This window comes from Triticum urartu, chromosome 6A (genome assembly GCF_056163025.1).
Source record: "Triticum urartu cultivar PI428250 chromosome 6A, HENAU_Tu73, whole genome shotgun sequence".
Taxonomy (NCBI): domain Eukaryota; kingdom Viridiplantae; phylum Streptophyta; class Magnoliopsida; order Poales; family Poaceae; genus Triticum; species Triticum urartu.
Genome location: NC_141878.1, coordinates 576,948,624 through 576,967,451, shown reverse-complemented (window position 1 = coordinate 576,967,451; position 18,828 = coordinate 576,948,624). Strand labels below are relative to the sequence as shown.

Sequence of the window (18,828 nt, the reverse complement as noted above, 5' to 3'; positions counted from 1 at the left end):
TAGACTGGTCCCACAGATCAATACGTCTTTTCTGTGTACTTTGTCCTCACTCGTGCGCACCCGGAAGCAACTTTCCGGTCGGTCATCCATCCTGAAATTACTCCAAGCTGAGCACACTTAACTTTAAAGTTTTGTCCGAATGAGCTTCCGTAAAAGAAGGAATTCCTTATTGATATTAGTAGTCTACCATCCCTAATTAGCCAGGCTGTCACATACACCCCCACTCAGAGGAAACGACGTCCTCGTCAGGCCGCAGGAACGTTCCCTCTTGACACATACGTCTGTGCATCCAGTCTGGTACATGTGTCATGCTGTGTGCCACGACGGATCACAAACGTCATGAACAACATGACCGCGCACCTGTCCACAAACATCCATATAACCGCGAGGGATTGGCTCTGATACCACTCTTGCAAACATACCAATATGCGCTTATACCCCAAGTCGTGCCTCGACACGTATGGAGTATAATCGCATATTGGGTGTTACAAGTATGGACTGGAGGGAGTATCATTTTTTTATCTGTATTCTTAATAGATCTAGTGGAACATTGTTCCGCGTCTTGCACACACTTATATTAGAAGACAGAGGGGAAAAGATAGCGACTCTTACATACGCACCGATATTGATGCACTTGCCCTTTAGGGATTAACACGGCGGCTTAGTGTTTACCACGGCAAGTTATGTCTGGCTTCGATGAGAGAGTGGTGGTGACGGCGCGTCTTTCACTTGCTCCGGTGTTTATAGTCATCGAAGTAATGCTACACCCACGAAAACTTACATGAACACTTTACATAAAGGCTGATGTGTAGGTAATTAATTGGATCCGGGTTGGTAATTGGGGCCCATCCCAGTTGATTAGTTAGGGATGAAAAGTTGCGTAGCCTTTTAGTAGGAGGTATGCAGGTCTAGCACTTTCGTAGTCATCGTTAGGTGGTATAGGAACCTGCATATATTTTTTGTCAGTTCTCATTTCCGTTCTTCTGTCATGAGAGATGAATAGACGATGACCAAGTGAAAAGTTCTTAAAAAACATCCAACCATAAACATTAAAGTCATAATTGTTTGAATTTTTCTACTACTCCCTCCGCTCATTTTTATAAGACATTTTAGACATTTGAGACAACACCTAAAACAGTTCAATTTCAGCTGTCTTAAAGCGACTTACAAAAGTGAACAGAGGAAGTATCATTTTTTGTGCAGTACTCTGCACGAACAAAAAAGAAAAAAAAAACAGTTGCTCATAGCGCCACTAGAGAGGTCAAGATAGCCACCGGTGTCACGCACATTGCGACACCAGCATCCGGAGACCAGTCTGGTTTCGCTGATCATTGTATTTTTCGTGTAGTAGCCTGTTGCCGGTGCCGCTCCTCCACCTACTACGAGAGAGTAGTACGAGCACTACTAGTCTACGGCTAGCAGCGCAAGCGGCCACGTCTCACACACATGATCATCGTCACCGCCCATCACCTCCTCGGACCATCATCGCTGGTAGGACTTGGATGGATCCATCTTTTATATTGATAAAAAATCATGGCGTCTCCGTCGGTGCACAGCCACGGCGACGGACTTGAGAAAGCGAGCAGAAAAGGCGCGGCATCCGCCGGTGCGCTCCTCCTGCCCTCCCTGGGTCTGGGTGGGAGCTGAAGTCAAGATCCCTTCCCTTCCCGGAAAAGGCACCGGAGACAGCGGCAAGTGGCAGCGGAACCTCGTTCCGATCCGACGGGCAGACGCGTCGACAGATCCCGCTCCAACCTTCCGTTGCTGGGTGCATTTCTGGGTTCAGACTTGAGACTTCTCGCATCGTATTCGTGCAGGTGGGTTCCCGTAAGTGGCCAGCTAAGATTTGGATCCGGTGCCTGTCGGTCTGCCGTCGCCTTGCGCTGCTGCTGCTAGCCTGCTACGCTATTCCTGCACTGCACCCCCCTCCCCCGTCCGTGTTCCTTTCGCTGCCGGGCGGTGGTGGCCGGCTCTGGCTGTCGACCAGAATAAGGCTACCTCCACCGCGCGACCCTATCCTGTCCGTTCCTATCTGTTTGGAGTAAAACGAACGAATAGCGCAGCCCAGCGCACGGCCTTAAACGGACAAATGTCCGGATTCCGTCCGTTCTCGACCTATCCCCGGCCAAACTTGCGCTCGGTCTAGGGTGAAACGGACGCGCGCGGACGGCTTGGACGCACGCCCTTGTCCCCCCCTGGTTCGCCTGTCGGGGACACTAGCAGTCCCTCCGCTCCCAACACTTCCACCCTCTCTCTCTCGCCCCGCCCCGTCGCCGGCGCCGCCGCTATTCTCCGGCTGCCTCCTCACCGCGCAGCCTCCGGTCGTCCCTACCAAACCACTTCTCGACATGGCCGCCACCACGCCCGTGCTGTGGCCGTAGTTTTGGCCGTCGACGTCTTTGCCGGGCGCAGAGGGGACATAACCGCCGGCGACGCACACGACGTCCTCGGCAGCTCCCGACGAGAGCTCCACAGCGGCCAGTAGCCGGCCGGCAACCACCCCTGCTGCGTCAAGGTGATCATCGCGGCCTCTTCGCCACCACGCCCGCAAGGTGTTCGGCATTTTGCCCACAAAGGTATGGACAGTGGAGACGAGTTTTTCTTCCATCACTTTCTTTGTTCATCGGACGATTCGTCGTCGGATGATGAAGATATTGTGGTGGCTGCACTGGTCGTTCACGACCACATTCAACGGCAGCTTCCTCGGTACAGGGGGTCACTCCCTGGCCGTGCTCCCAACCTGAACCGCAACAGGGAGAGAGGGCACGCCCTGCTCTATGCCGATTACTTTGCCAACACCCCGCTCTTCAAGCCGGATAAATTCCGTCGCCGTTTTCGAATGGCAAGGCATGTGTTCAATCGTATCCGAGAGGGAGTGGTTGCTCATGATCCATACTTCGAGTGCAAGACGGATGCCCTTGGCAAGCTTGGATTCTCCTCTTACCAGAAATGCACCGCGGCCATCCGCATGCTTGCATATGGAATTCCAGGCGATCTGGTGGATGAGTATGTGCGTATGAGTGAGACAACATGTCTGATGTCAATGTACAAGTTTTGCCAGGCTGTGATCGAGATGTTTGGCCCAGAGTACTTGAGGCAGCCAACTGCCGCTGATACAGAGAGATTGTTGGTGACCAACGCAGCTGGAGGCTTTCCAGGCATGCTTGGCAGCATAGATTGTATGTACTGGGAGTGGAAGAACTGTCCATTTGCTTGGCAGAGCCAGTACAAAGGGCATGTCAAGGCGTGCACTGTCATATTAGAAACGGTGGCATCACAGGATCTTTGGATATGGCATTCTTTCTTCGGCATGGCAGGTTCTCACAATGATATCAACGTGCTGCAGCGTTCTCCAGTCTTCGCGAGGCTTGCAGAAGGCCACTCCCCACCTGTCAACTTTGAGATCAACGACCACCATTACAACAAGGGATACTATCTAACAGATGGTATATATCCTCAGTGGTCAACTTTTATGAAGACAATCTCGAAACCCCAAGGTGAGAAGAGAAAGAGATTTGCCCAAATGCAAGAGAGTGTTAGAAAAGATGTGGAACGTGCTTTTGGTGTGCTTCAATCCCGGTAGGGTATCGTTCGAAACCCTGCACTGTCATGGGATGAAAGGAAGCTTTGGGAGGTGATGACTGTTTGTGTGATCATGCACAACATGATCGTCGAGGACGAGCGTGATGAGAGTATCTTCGACCAAGGATTTGACTATCAAGGTGAAAATATTGAGCCCCTGCACCAAGACCCGGCCACATTTGAACAATTTGCTCAATTCCATCATGAGATGCGTGATTGACACTCTCATTTGAATCTTCAAAATGACTTGGTCGAGCACGTGTGGGATCACATTGACAACCAATAGATGTAGAGAGAATTCCTTATTTGGCCCTTTCTTAAATTTTGATTCCCTATTTGGCCCAAAATAAAATTTTCCACCCTATTTGTCACCTAAAGTAATTTATGTTTCTTATATGGCACTTCCGTCCATTTTAGACACTAACGGTGTTAAGTCTGAGGTGAAAAGACCATATTGTCCCTGGTGCATTGTGTAACTATCATGAATGTAATAATAAAAAGAAAAAATCCACTCATGTTTTATGGATGTTCAACGGATGTTGTGCATGTATATGCATAGCTAGTTTTTTTTTTGCGGATAAACTTGCATAGTTAGTTAGGCATCTTCAGCCGCGTCCCAGGAAGGCCTCCCCAGGCGATTTTTTCACGCCGGCGCAAAAAAAAGGGCCCAGTCGCGCCCCAGGAGCCCGATTTTCGCCGGCCTGGGCCGAAAACAGCGCCGGCGGACCCAGGCCGAACCCGGCACGCTGGGGGGCGCCCGGGGGCGTCGGGGCGAACTGTTTTGTCGCGAAACAGCTGCGGGCCCGTCGCGTCAGCGACACGGCGCCTCGTCTTCCCCCAACGGCCTCGGTTCCCGCGGGGAATCAATGCCAAGGCTGCCGCCGGTCAGCCTTGCCATTGATTCCTCATGGGCGGCGCGTCACGGGACGGCGCGCCGATGCCTCCCCTCTCTCACACGCGTACACACGGGTGCGGCACAGCTATATAGCCGGTGGCCTGCACTCGCCTGTGCCCACACCAGCCCCGCCCCCGCCGTCGCCCAGCTCCTCCCTCTCCCTACCTCTCTCGAGCGCCGCCGCCCAGCCCCTCCCTCTATCTCTCTACCTCTTCCGAGCCCGTCGCCATGGCGGAACGCTTCCCCGGAGACGAGGCGGCGGCCAACGGCTTCGGCCGCCGTTCGCTCCGCGAACAGGAGTCCTGGCTCCTGTTTCAAGCGAACATCCCAGCGCCGCCGGACATGCGCGCCGGGCCGACGGGGTGGAGGCTCAGCGCCGGAGGAGTGCCCATTCCCCCGTTGCCCGACGTCGTGGCAAAGCCGAAGTACTTCGCCGAAGAAGTCGAGGTCGTGCGCGCCTCCCTCACCGACGCCCAACTCTCCCTCCACCAGTACGCCGCCGACAACCACGCGGCTTGGGCGGCGTATTTCGAGCGCCGCCAGCAGCAGCGCTTGGCGTCCATCAACGGCGCGCCGGTGGTTGGTGGCCGGCAGAACAGCGAGGGGCGCCACCTGTGGTGGGGCGTTCCCGGCCGCACACTCGAGGGCGTGCTGACGTACCTCGAGGGCGGCAACGACCCACCGTTGGCGTACCCGGCGAGGGCGGCCGCCCCGGCGCAGCACCGACGCGCCGGGCCATGGGCGCCAAGGAGGTTCAGGTCCTCCTCCTCTTATTCCTCCTCCCGATCTTCATCGCACTCCTCCGGCACTCCGGCCCTGCTCGGCGTCAAGGCCGAGCCCGCGGCGGAGACGCTGCTCGGTCGGCGCACTCGCAGCGCCGGCATCGTCATCAACGAGGGCGGCCGGCGTGCCTACTCGTCGGCTCCTCCTCCGCGTTTCGTCAAGCCAAAGACGGAGCCGGGGCTCGCGCCAGTGAAGAAGGAGCCGGCCGCGCCGGTGACAACGAAGCTCGACGACGACGACACGACCCTGGAATGGGCGCGCAAGGACTCCATAGCGATGGAGAAGGAGCGCCAGTGTGTCGCCCTGCTTCGCTTCGCGGAGCGTCGACGCGGCCGCGACGAAGGCGGAGTCGTCGTCATCTGCGACAGCGACGACGACGACGACGACGACGATGCGCCACCACCAGTCCGCCATGGCGCCGCCGGGCAGGGGTCCAGCTGGGGCGCCCGCGTCAAGGAGGAGAAGGCCGACGACGACGATGGCGGCGACGGCGGCGACTTCAGCCAGTTTTTCCTTTAGATTAGTTTATTATGTATATGTGCTATGTAATGAAAATCCGCGAACTTCGCCGAAATGTGCCGAAATTTATCGTGTTTGGCCGAATTTTATCGTGTTTAAGCCGAATTTCGCCGAACTTCTTTTATTTTAAAACATGCCTGGGGACGGCCCTGGGGCCGGCGGCTGGGGACCAACTCGCCCCCAGGCCTAATTTTTGCGCCGGCTCACCCCAAACAGCGATTTTAGACGTTCCCTGGAAGGCCAGCGGCTGGAGATGCCCTTAGTCGGCAATATCGATCAATCAGCGGCTGGTAGTTTATAGTATACGTACATACATAGCATAACTAGCCTAACCTCAAGATCGATCCAGCAGGCTGCTAGCTTCGGTAGCTAGCTTGCTACGTGTGTGCGTGTTGTCTCCTAAAAGAATCGATCAAGCACGGCTTGTGTATTTACACATTTCGCCGGAATCTCAACAGACCACTAAGGCCACGGGACATGCACGCACACACCCGCACGCACCATGGTGACCACGGGCGTACACACGTCATCGCGGCCTCAACGCTGCGGGCCATCCACTATGCAGCCGCACTCGCACGTAATTAACTAATCAAAATATTGAAGCATACATATACAATATGCACAGTATTAGTTGAACATCCCTAAAACATGGATGAGCTGATTGCTTTTTTACTACATCCAGAATGGTTACACAATACATTAGGGGCAAAACGGTCTTTTCACCTCACACTTAACACCGCTAGTGTCTAAAATGAACGGAAGTGTCATATAAGGAACAAAAATTACTTTAGGTGTCAAATAGAGAAGAAAATTTATTTTGGGCCAAATAAGAAACCAAACTTTAAAAAAGGGCCAAATAAGGAATTCTCTCATAGATGTATTGGTCCATTTTATGTTTAGTCAAGACAATTTCGATTTGGTTATAAAAATATTTTATTAAAGACATTTCAATTGGGTTGTAAAACTATTTTAATTTTCAGACAAATATTTGGGTTGTAAACTAGTTTTGATAAAAATTTGAGCATTTTTGGCCCTGACGGACAGGATAGGGCAAAAGGATGCGTCCGCGCGATGGGCGCACGACCACCGCATCCCAGGACACGCCCGGACACAACCCCAAATCGCTAGGCAAACGCTCTGAATCCGGATAAAATGGACGTCCGTTTGGGGTCGCGCGATGAAGTTGGCCTAAACCTGTGGTAGTTTGTTTGTTACCGAGAAGGTAGTACTCCTGTACTCGTGAAACTTCTGGCACGTCCCTAAAAAAATGAGAGAAACTTCTGGTACTGTTTTTTTTTCTTCTGCTTTGCGATTCGTTAGTAGTACATGATGACACCATGGCACCGTCTTACATGGCGGGTCGATTTACACAATTTAGTAAATCGGAAATGCCGAGTACCTGACGTCAGTCACGTGCACATGATAAATTGAACGTTTTACGATGACAATTGTAGTGAAACAAAGATGGTAAAATCAGCTGGCGCACATGGAGATTTTCTTTGGAAAATAAACTGAATCACGAAGTTACCATACTTGCCAACTAAACTTGTCGTAGAAAACGCTCGATTTGACATGCTCAAATTCTGACTGTTGCGGCGTTATCAGATTCTAATAAATACGGTATGTATATAAGATCCGAATTATGGAATGCAGTAATATTTTTCTGAGAAAGTATACACACCCATTTTCTGCGTGCCTGTCCTTTCTCTTTCGCAGGTCCCGACTACGGACACGAGACAGAGAGAAAAATGCTATTTCTACGGACACCAGATTAGATTTTTTTTGTTAGAAGAGAAGCGCGCAACTGATCACGCGTCGGCGTCGCCAACCCGCTGGCTGGTTCACCCATTGTTTGAACTAAACCCCCCAAAAAAATGCTTAATTAGCCGAGCACCAGCAGAGCAGCCAGCAGCAAAGGGGAAAGGAAAGGGAAGCAGCACAAAAGAAACGAGATTATTGTTCTCCCTCCCCTCCCTCGCACCCGCCTACCCTCCGTAGCCAGCCAGCGACAACTCAGGGAGACGAGACGAGACGAGAGGAAAGCGCCCCCGCCCGCCCCCCATTCCTCGCTCCCTCCCTTCCGCCTCGCGCCCGCGCGTGGAATCCCCTTTGACTCGCAGCTTCCCCCGCCGACGCCCGCCAGCCGCGCCTGCCGGCGGGTCGACCAGCGGCAGTCCGATCCGCCGCCGCTCGTCCCGCCTCCTCACCCAGGTTCGTCCCGCGCACGTCCCGAGCTCCTATCGCTGCTGCTGCTGCCTGCGATGGCCCGCCGGATCCGCGCTTGCTGCCGCTCGGGGCCGGGGAATGACCGGATCTCCTGCCGGGGGACCGGGGCTCTGTCGGCGGCGCCCGCTAGATCTGGGGCGGGCGCGCCGTACGGACGCACGCACGCACGCCGCGGCGGGTTTTCGAATTCACGCGGATCTCCTGCCCGTTCCTGCTGTTGGAGCCGCGCCCGCTTTTCGTGCCGGATTCTGCCTACTCTGTTTGGCTGTTAGGATCGTTTGTTCTTTTGAGCTTGCTTCTCGGCGATGCTAAGCCTGTACAATCGGAGTTGAAATGGTAGCGGTAGGTGGCAGCTTGGATCTCACCAGCAATGGATTGTGCAGGTCTCCTACCGAGGAGGAGGAGGAGGAGGAGCAGGAGGAGGGGAGGCTGACACCCGGGTGCGCGCAGGGGGCTAGCTAGATTCGGAAGGGCGCCATGAAGAAAGTGTTCGACCAGACGGTCCGGGACCTGTACGTGACCTCCATGCCATCTGTCTGTTCATTCGAGCGAGAGTTGTTCGTTTGCCAATAATAGTATTTATTCGTTCCTGTCTTTCTCCTTGCAGGAAACGCGGGGTGAATAAAAAGGTCCTCAAGGTGCCTGGCACGGAACAGAAGGTGAGGAGATCCCAGGCCCTCTTTCATGCACAAAAGCACAAGCATGCCTTAAGCATGCTGTTGCCAAATTCGCCTGATTGCTCACTGCATACATCCAGTTGCTACGAAGCATAATCTTAAGATGAGACTGCTCTTGTATTAATCCGTTCCACGCAAACTGACCTGAAACAGATTCTCGACGCCACAAGCAACGAGCCGTGGGGCCCCCATGGATCCCTCCTGGCGGAGATCGCCCAAGCAACACATAACTAGTACGCCTTCTGCTATCCGGTTGCCGCTTTGCCGGACAGGGCCCTGTTTTCTTGCTTCTAATGTGCTTATCGTGTTTGCAGTCATGAGTATCAGATGATAATGAATATCGTGTGGAAGAGGGTCAGCGATACTGGTAAAAATTGGCGGCATGTGTACAAGGTATGCTCTTCTCTACAAACGCGAGTGGATGGGGAAACTAATCTTGATAATGCGTTGGACAGTTTAATCTGATGCTGTGTTTTGCTCTTTTGTAGGGATTGATTGTCCTGGATTACCTGGTAGCACATGGAACCGAGCGAGTTATTGATGACATAAGGGAGCATTCTTATCAGATATCGGTAATGCTATCAATCCTCTACTTCCTGCTTCAAGAGCCACACAGGCATCTCATCTTATGTTCCTCATCATGCTTGCTTGATGCTCTAAAAAATATAATCGGAATTGCAGGCACTAGCTGATTTCCAGTATATCGATTCTAGTGGGAGAGATCAAGGTAGCAATGTACGACGGAAATCCCAGAGCCTCGTTAGTTTAGTTAATGATAAGGAAAGGATACTGGAAGTTAGGCAGAAAGCACTTGCTACCAGGGACAAGTGAGTGTAACTTTGTACTATGTTTGCTTCAAATATCTGATCGGCACACACTGTGTCGTAGACATGTTTCTTGTGCTGATTAGTTTTCTGCGTTCCTTTATAGGTATCGGAGTGCATTTGCCACGAGTGGACCACACAGGAGTCCTGGTGGATATGACAATGACCGTGATCGCTACGAAGGAGGTAGATATGATAACAGGAATGGCTATGGGAGGGAACGAGATGGGTATAGAGATGATGACAGATACAGTGGCGCTGGAGATACCCCCAATAGGGATGGAGATCGTTATTCTAGGGATTCTAATGAACGCAACAGGGAAGATGAATACAGAGGAAGTAATAGCAACCCTGAGTATGCAGAAGGATCAGGCCGCAGGAGCTACGGGGATGAGGAGGCTTATTCATCCCGGTCCGTTTCATCGCTTGTTTCGATCTAACATTCTTAAGCGCTGATTATAGGAGGGTCAACAGATGATTTTCAAGATTGTTTTTGTGTATTACTAATATATTGCCATTTATGTTAAACATCCTCCTGTTTCTGTTACAGTGGTCGTGGCAGCAACGCTGATGCGCCTACTCAGGATGAGAGGTAAAAATGTAGTGTTGTTGAGTTCTTACCTTTTAGCTTGTCCTTCCGGAGCTAGCTGTCTTAAGTTCTACCTGCTTTAACAGGCCTATTGAGCGGAAGGCTTCTAACCAGCAGATTGCTTCACCACCAAACTACGAAGATGTCACAGGAGATACCCAGGACAATCATCATGATGAAAGGTGATGATTCTATCCTACAATTTATAATCTGTAGATAGAATAATGACATCGGGAATCTGAGCCATCCATCCATTTCAGAAATGGAGGGAGTGTGCCTGCTGTTGCACCAAAGGTGTCTTCTCCATCTGTTCCTAGAACAAGCTTTCCCCCAGCCCCAGGGCAGGTGAATGGTGTTCATGATAAGCCTGTCGAGGTTGTAGCTGCACAACCACCTGCTCCTGCTGCACAACCACCTGCGCCTGTTGAACCGAATGGTTTTGATGAGTTTGATCCACGTGGATCAGTACCAGGTATAGTTTGTACTCTTTTAGCAGTCATTGCTCATGACTAAACCAAAGTTATGGAAAATAGCAATGTTTTTTTGTTCTATTTCTTTATAAACTGTACAAGAAGAACAGTTGCATGGAAGAATTTTGACTAACTGGCATGTTGCTGTTATAAATTTCTTTTGATGATTACTAAATACTAATTTCTTTCTTATGTCTATCCTTTCAGATGCTTCACCTCCGGTGAATACCTCACCGATAATGAATAGCTTTGAGATGGATTTGTTTGGGTCAGATCCTATTGGCGCCCTGGCTTTGGTTTCTGTGCCTCAGCCGACTGACGTCCCAAGTGTCGAGCCATCAGCAAGTTCAGGTTTTGAAACGGATAGTTTTATGGGCATGCCACCTGCTTCTAATGGATTCAGTGAGGTATGAATCTGTAGAACTTACTGCCATTTGCATAAATTAGCGCTGATGATAATGGGGAGAAGATACAATTTACACCGGACTGCTTCTTAAATTCTAGTGTCACTAGTTTACTTAAAGTAATTTAAACTGCCTTACAATTCCTTGAAATTTGACATACTGGATAAGTTGAGCACTAGTAAGGTAAAAATATTACTTAGCATAGTTGTTAAAATGTATTTATCCTTTGTGCATCTGGAGTAATGTTGGCTAAATTTCGGTCAGTATAACTTTTCTGAATTAAACGTGAAGTGACTTCCTTTTGTGATGGAATGACTGTTGTGTTCTGTTTTAATATGGTCATTATAGCCCACGCAAGCAGAGATTCAGCCTTTTCTCTTGTATTTAAATATTGTAGGCAATTGATGCTTCAAATCCTTTTGGAGATCCTACTCCTTTCAAGGCAGTTCAAGAAGAGAATCATGCAGCTTCTCAGACAAATGCGACCCCTGCTGGTTCATTCCAGGCCACAGGACCTGGTGCAGATGTAAATCCTTTCCAGCCTGCTTCATCCACTAGCTTTGGTTTTGAAGATACTCTCGGCGGTCTCAGTTTTGCATCCAATGCTGCACCTGGGCAACAGGATATTTTCGGAAGCACCACCTCCTTACCTTCGGGGGTTTCACATGCAAATCCGTCCCAACAGGCACCCCCAGCTTATGTTCCCTCCCAGGCATCTCAGCCTATTACTCATGCTCCTCAAGCAGTGGCACCCAATACTCATGCTGCTCCCATGTTTGCTCAGCCACAAGCATATCCTGCAGCCATGAACCCATCATCATTTTCTCAGGCTGCTGCGCCATCATTTGCTCCTCCACAGCCACCTCAACATGCTGCACCATCATTTGCTCCTCCACAGCCACCTCAACATGCTGCACCATCATTTGCTCCTCCACAGCCACCTCAACATGCAGCTCCAAATCTACCATCAGGCCCATCAAACTTTTATATGCAACCGGCTTCACAGAATGGAGCACCACCATCCTATGTTCCTCCACAGTCTTCTCATCTCCCACCTCAACACGCATCTCAGCAAAGCTTCCTCCCACAAACTGCTGCACCAGCACCACAGGCACCATCAATATCTCGAGGGGCATCTCAGCCTTTTGGTGCCCCAAATTCAGTGCCATCTGGTGCCAGCACTCCTCTGCAGTCAAGTTTATCAGCTCCCCCAGAAACACTAATTTCAGCTTTGCAAGTTAGTCAGACCCAGCCAGTGAAGAAATTTGAGCCCAAATCTACAGTTTGGTCTGATACATTGACCCGGGGTCTCGTTGATTTCAACATTTCTGGTGGTAAGTGGCTTTTGTCTATGCGCCTGCAATGTCCTCATTCTGTTTTTGTGTGTTTTGACCTAATTGTATGTTGTTTTTTTACAGCAAAAACCAATCCACACGCAGATATTGGAGTGGACTTCGATTCAATCAACCGCAAGGATAAAAGACAAGACAAGAAGATCTCTCAAGCACCTGTAGTATCTACGATCACCATGGGCAAGGCCATGGGCTCTGGCTCTGGCATTGGCCGAGCTGGTGCGAGTGCCGTTGCACCTCCTTCCAACCCAATGGGTGCGGGGCGGGGTGTCGGTATTGGTGGTGCTGGTTATGGTGGCGGAATGGGAATGAACCGGCCAATGGGGATGGGAATGGGAATGGGAATGAACCAACAACCCATGGGAGTGGGGATGGGGATGAACCAGCAACCGATGGGGATGAACCAACAACCCATGGGAATGGGCATGGGGATGAACCAACAACAGATGGGAATGGGAATGGGGATGAACCAACAACAGATGGGAATGGGGATGGGGATGGGCATGAACCCGGGGATGATGCGGCCTCCTCAGATGGGGATGGCTCCCGGCGGCATGCCTGGCGCCGGGTACAACCAGATGGGTGCTGGATATGGCGGCCAGCAGCCATACGGCGGGTACAGGTGAGATTACACAGCGGTGGATCGAACAGCGAGGGTTTGAGAAAACAGTTTAGCAGGCTTTCGGATTTTGCTCACCTGGGTTTCCCTTATGTATGATTTCTTTTGTTGGGGGGGTATAATTTTTATCACTATTCTTTTTCCTATCCATCCCATGTTGGATATACTGTATCTACTGAAATGTATCGACATGGCACTGCCACAACTGCCGCGTTGTGTTTGGATGCAAAGCCACATGATATTACAAGCTTGGTTGGTTGTAGTTGTATAATTCTCTATAGGCTACTCTTGTCACCAAACATATGTTATTTGTTTCAGCGTTCTTGCTGGATAGGCAATAAAAGGATGTACTACCATTTTGTCGAATTTTTGTTTTTGTTCGCGCCATTTGAGCAACATTTGTTATCATAGATAGATTGGTTCTTGATCAAACAAGACTAGAAACTTGCGGAAAGAAGAGTGGTAAAAATCTAGAGTTTTGAGAGGCCGGATGTGCAGCAGTTCCTGAAGGCATCCATGTCGCGGCGGAAGAGGGAAACGTAGGCGTCCACGCTGCCGCTGCCGGCGGAAGACGCCACGAGGAAGGCCACGCCCTCCACCGGCACGTAGCTGGGCATGAAGAGGAAGGGCCGGCCACCCCCCAGGTCCAGGTCATAGAACGGCAGCCGCACCCAGCTGTTCACCTCGACGTTCGGGCTCAGCACCATGTCCGCCGCGTCGGCCGTCGGCACCAGCCGCTCCTCCTCCACGGCCCCGGAGCAGGCGAAGTCGATGAAGGATCTGTAGTAGGTGTCGTCGACCCGCGCAACCGCCCGGCCGATGAGCTCCGCCGCGTGGCGCAGCGGCATGTCCACGAGCTCTCGCGCGGTGGCCGTCGGCCGCGCCCAGAGCACCACGTTGCCGGTGTACCCGTCCGGCACCGGCGGCCTCATCCGCCTTCGCCCGTCCACTCCGATGAGCAGGGCGGTGGCGTCGCCCCCGTCGAACCCGCGCGCCCGCGTCACGCACCGCCACAGATGCGCCAGCACGCACTGCACCGTGCTCGTGCTGTGCCGCGCCCCGGCCGACGACGCCTGCGCCTTCAGCTTCGCGATGCGCTCCGCGCTGAAGTGCACCCTCTCTACCACCACCTCCTCCTCCTCGCCGCCGCCACCGCCGGCGTCGTCGTCCTTGCGGGCGTCGTATGGCTTGAACTCGGCGCGGCGGTGCTCGTGCTCGATCTTAGGCGGGCTGCGCGGCGGGAAGAACGACGTCCGGTCGTGCACCGGGGCGGGGTCGACGGGGGCGCCGCGCGTGGCCTGGCCCCACGCGAGGATGAAGTTGCAGAACCCGCGGCCGTCGGCGACGGTGTGGTGCACGGTCAGGCCGACGACGAGCGACCCGCACGCGAACCGCGTGGCCTGGACCAGCATCAGCTCGTCGCCGCCGCTCGGGTGCAGGCTCAGCGCCGCGCGAGTGGGCCGCAGCGGCATGACGCTGCCGAGCGCCACGCCGGCCGTCGCCTCGACGAACCGCGCGCCGGCGTCGTTGAGGAGGATGGCGCGGCGGCTGCCGTCGGCGTCCCGGGCGAGACGCCCGGCGAACTCGCGGTACTCGACGAGGGCCCTGGCGAGCCCGGCCTCGAGGACGCCGTTGGGCGGGGCCGGCGGGTGGAAGGCGTAGATGACGGAGACCTGCGTGTCCAAGTTGGCCTTGTCGAACACTGAGAGCGGGACGACGTTCGTCGTGAACGGAGGAGCCACCGGGCGGTGGCCGCCATAGTCAGGCTTGATGGACTTGGATGACTGCACCGTGATCTTCATACGGCAAGCTAAGAAAAATGTTGCACGCATGTACGCGAGCAAGATGGGGATGAACAAAACTAGCGCGAACGTGACATCTCTCTATATATCCCAGCAATTTGCACGAACACACGCAAATATAACGAGGCAACTGATCTCATCGAGTTTCGAACTTTTTTGTCCAAACAAATAAAATAATGAAAATAGGTATTCAGAACCTTTTTTGGTCGAACAAAAAATTGAAAGTGTCTAGAAAAAATGGATTTTTTTCTCTAAAATGAACACTACCACACTGACCATTCTCCGAAAGTTGCGAACTCTTTGTCCAAACAAATAAAACAATAAAAATACGTATTCAAAACCTTTTTTTGTCAAATTTTGAAGAAAAAATTAAAGTGTCCAAAAAAATTGATTTTTTTTCTTCTAAAACGAACACTACCATGCTGATCATTCAGAGAAAGTTTCAAGTTTTTTTTGCCAAACATATATTAAAAAAAATACAAAGACAATAGACGTTCAACCCCTGTTTTGGTCAACTTGCCAGCTGATATGGACACTGACTGGAAGGGTCAACTGATCAAGACCAGTAAAACTGACCAGAAACCGGTTTGAGGGGAGACAGGGTTGAAAGTTGCTCGGTTTTGAAAGTTGACGGTTGTAATTTAGAATGTAATAAAGTTTAGAGTTGTTTCTTAGACATTTGTGTCAACTCAGGATTGAAATATGGACATCTCCCAACTTTCAAAACCGGGCATATTTGTAAACTTACTTTCTAAAGGCATATATTTAGTTACTGCTTTTGGTAATCATAACAATATAAGATTACTATTATCAACTTCCTTAATATGTCCATAATACTCATGACTAAAAATTATTCCAATCTAATTTCACCTCATATACCCTAATACCCCCTCCGTTCCTAAATATAAATCCTTTTAGAGATTTCACTATGATTATATACAGATGTATATAGATATATTTTAGAGTGTAGATTCACTCATTTTGCTCCGTATGTGGTCCCTTATTGGAATCTCTAAAAAGACTTCTATTTAGGAACGAAGGGGGTAGAATCCAATAACTGTACTACACACCATATTTTCAACAAGAGAGTAATATATTAATATTAATATCAAGAGAATAAAAATTGAGAGAAGTCCATATTTCAGGCGTTCCCCAATCCAAATTTGTGTCCTTTTTGAATAGTCTCAACTTCTTCAAGGTCTCCACTAGGCCTTGATATTGCATCCTTTGTTTTTCCTATGATATCAGGCGCTCATAAGCCTACGGAATTGAAAAGGACATGCTACTCAATCATGTGTTTTTCCCGTCCCTGTGTTTTGAGTCATGTGAATCAATGTCTAAAAGTTTTGATTTTTTTTTTTGAAATTTCTAACCTAACTCTCTCAATGTTTTCAACCATATATTGTGGTTATGGTAGTCGGCTTTTCTTCAGTGTGTCCGTGAGTTTGCCTTGGCCGCCTGTTGCTATGAAGTCGAAGCTGCGGTGCGGGGGCCCGATGGCGTACGATGACTGGCGATAGGTGGCCCGTTCGGCAATCTCCCGTGATGCCAGCCTCGTCTAGTTTCTCTGTAGTTCTTAGCCGGAGTCGGAGCTGCGTTGCCCTTTTGTGGGTGGAGGGCGATCCACCATGTAAGCGTAGTGTTGTTTTGCATCTAGTAGAGTTGTCGTTTTTCTCCTATTTCTTTGATCTTTGGATCCTCCCCATATTGTTGTTCCACTGCTTTCTACTAATTGAACCTAGTAATTTGCTGGATCTTTCAAAATAAAAAACAATATAACAAACTTCTTTTTTGAGGGAACAATATAACAAACTTTGCATGCAAAGGAATGTCATGGCTCACCTGCATAGTTGCATCCTACGAAAACAATTCAATGGATGTGACCAAACTCAGACATGATAATTTTTTTGTAAGATTAACGCAAGCTGGGAGTATCAAAGATATTTTTTTAAACAATGCTGCGCCAATGATAAGAATCTTGCTAATATCCATCCTTTGTCAGCATGAATGTAGTCTAAAAGGTGACTTCAAAATAACATAAGCTATTGCATACAGGCGATAGAGTTTCCTCTGCCTCCCGTCACCGTCACCGCCCCCGCCTATCTACCTTGTCTCCAGACTCTAGTGGCATTAGGCCCATGGAGGCACGGTATATCCCAGCCCCTGCTGATAAGGGGGGCTTCATTTTTAGGTGTTTTTTTTTGAGTTTGACTAGGGTTTGTGTCCTAGAAAGTAAGGCGGTGGCGACACCCTGAAGATGGAGTAAGGTTCTCCCCGCCCAGCCCCATTCTGATGGCGTGTCTAGCGTCATTGGAGGGTGTGTGGAGGCGTGTCTCCAGCGGATCTTGCGGAATTTGTTCTGTGTTTATCTTTGATTGATCCGGTTGGTTCTGGTTTTCGTTCGTCTATATTCATGTATTTACATGTTGAATGTTTTCGATTTACGCTTCTCATCATCGAGAACGGTTGCTGTTCTGCAGCACTGGTCGTATGGGGTCTTAGCACGATGACTTTCTGATTGTCAACAACAAGGTTTGCCCGGCTCTAGTGAAGGAGGGGCAGTGACGGCAGTGCGCCTTCGGCTCGCTACAGCGCTTATAGTCGTCGCTAGGTGGTCTATGAACCCGAATATAATTTCTTTTACCTCTGGTGTTCTTTATACCATCTTGATGTTTCATGACTTGATTAAAAGTTTTCGTGCGTAAAAAGGAAAGTGATCTAAGAGCATCTCCAACGGCCGTAACAAAAATTTCGCGCCCAATAAAAGTTTTAGCGCGTCACTACCAGATGCCCAAAAACACGTGCCCCAAAAGTAGACAGTGCAAATTGTGAAGCGCGCGCAATCCGGAGTCCAAAATATGCTGCGCGATAGCGTTTTTCAGCGCGCGTCCTAAATCTTTTAGCGCTACAGCATCTGCTGGAACTATTCGGCGCCAAAAAAACAAAATTTTAGTGTGCAAAGCTCTTTTTGGACGCCTGTTATAGATGCTCTAAAGGCTTACAACCTCGCTAGGTGGTCTACCGACACAATGAGAGCGTTTTGGCAACTTGTAACAATAATGAGGGTGAGAGTATCCAAGGCAATTTTTCAGAACAACGCTGCACTGATTAAAAGATAAGGCTTACTACGGATAAAGGGTTTGGCAACTTGACAACTTGACAACGAAGAGGGTGAGAGTGTTTTCCTATTTTTCTTAGGGCAAGCACAAAGCTTTATTACGAAACATTCTGGGCTTCATCGGCCAATACAACATTAGCTACAATAGCTGAAACATCATCATCTAAGACAAGATCCTCTCCATCAGGGAGTGATGAACCTAGTTGCGCTAGGTAGTGGCGCAGGCATGTTTGCATCACGCTTACAATGAAGAAAGTCACACATAGTGAACCAAAGTTTGGCCTCCCCAATATCCTGTGCTTCCTTGGAGAAATCAGCAGCAAATGGACCAGACACATTGAAGGCGCGCCCTGCCCTGACAGCCACAATCTGGCCATCAGAATCTTGCTCCTGAGCTCACATGTACCGTACCAGCCAACCAAGCGGCCTGTCAAAATTACCAACAAAAAATTGCAATCAATTCAAATAATTAATGTAGCAAAAAGACTAACAAGATTTGACATTCATGATGGTCCGTCAAAATTCGCTGCTCTAATTTGAAGCTTTTTGGAGCTCCGATCTTGCATACAAAAGCTATTATTTCCTCACGAAATTTCACACGCAGCTATTTTTTTTTAGAAAAGGAGAATGACCCTCGGTCTCTGCATCTAGGCGATGCATACGGCCACATTTTACACGCAGCTATAGGACACCCAAACATGTTGTTGCTAAGCATTTTTTTTCTATTGTTTTCGAACTTACCGTTCATCCATCCAGATGCACGTGAGCTCGGTGACACAAAGGATACGTGTCGTCTAACCACGCAGGGAGGGAGGCGGCACGTGCCAGACCCGGGAGGGAAACGTCGACCGCTAGCTCGAGCACCACCGTTTTTGGTTTTGGTTCAAATGGCCACCAATCTCTCACGTCACTGCATGTCTGCATCTGCATGATCTCCAGCTCCACGCCCGTCCAGGCGGTGCCGCTGT

General features: G+C 50.3%; 2 protein-coding genes and 1 pseudogene across 2 annotated transcripts; 2 read left to right on the top strand and 1 right to left on the bottom strand.

Annotated features, from left to right (window-relative positions):
- The first annotated feature begins 2,578 nt into the window (after positions 1–2,578).
- On the top strand, positions 2,579–3,583 carry LOC147966557 (uncharacterized). Its single transcript, XM_087530871.1, has one exon. The coding sequence runs from the start codon at positions 2,579–2,581 to the stop codon at positions 3,581–3,583; it is 1,005 nt and encodes a 334-aa protein (XP_087386997.1).
- A 4,136-nt stretch (positions 3,584–7,719) lies between these two features.
- LOC125515283 (ENTH/VHS family protein) lies at positions 7,720–13,306 on the top strand. Its single transcript, XM_048680727.2, has 14 exons — positions 7,720–7,990; positions 8,389–8,517; positions 8,613–8,664; positions 8,836–8,915; positions 8,997–9,075; positions 9,171–9,254; positions 9,364–9,509; positions 9,613–9,918; positions 10,057–10,098; positions 10,182–10,277; positions 10,356–10,567; positions 10,773–10,972; positions 11,367–12,303; positions 12,388–13,306. Exons 2-14 carry the CDS (start codon positions 8,483–8,485, stop codon positions 12,945–12,947), a joined length of 2,829 nt encoding a protein of 942 aa, XP_048536684.1. The 5' UTR covers positions 7,720–7,990; positions 8,389–8,482; the 3' UTR covers positions 12,948–13,306.
- Positions 13,052–14,875, bottom strand: LOC125515284 (agmatine coumaroyltransferase-2 pseudogene; annotated as a pseudogene).
- Positions 14,876–18,828: the final 3,953 nt, after the last annotated feature.

Excerpts from the sequence above, each read along its gene's own strand:
- LOC147966557 (XM_087530871.1), top strand. The coding sequence starts at position 2,579 with ATGGACAGTGGAGACGAGTTTTTCTTCCATCACTTTCTTTGTTCATCG.
- LOC125515283 (XM_048680727.2), top strand. The coding sequence starts at position 8,483 with ATGAAGAAAGTGTTCGACCAGACGGTCCGGGACCT. Across the intron at positions 9,255-9,363 it reads AGCATTCTTATCAGATATCG|GCACTAGCTGATTTCCAGTA; the intron begins GTAATGCTATCA and ends TCGGAATTGCAG. Across the intron at positions 10,973-11,366 it reads CTTCTAATGGATTCAGTGAG|GCAATTGATGCTTCAAATCC; the intron begins GTATGAATCTGT and ends TAAATATTGTAG.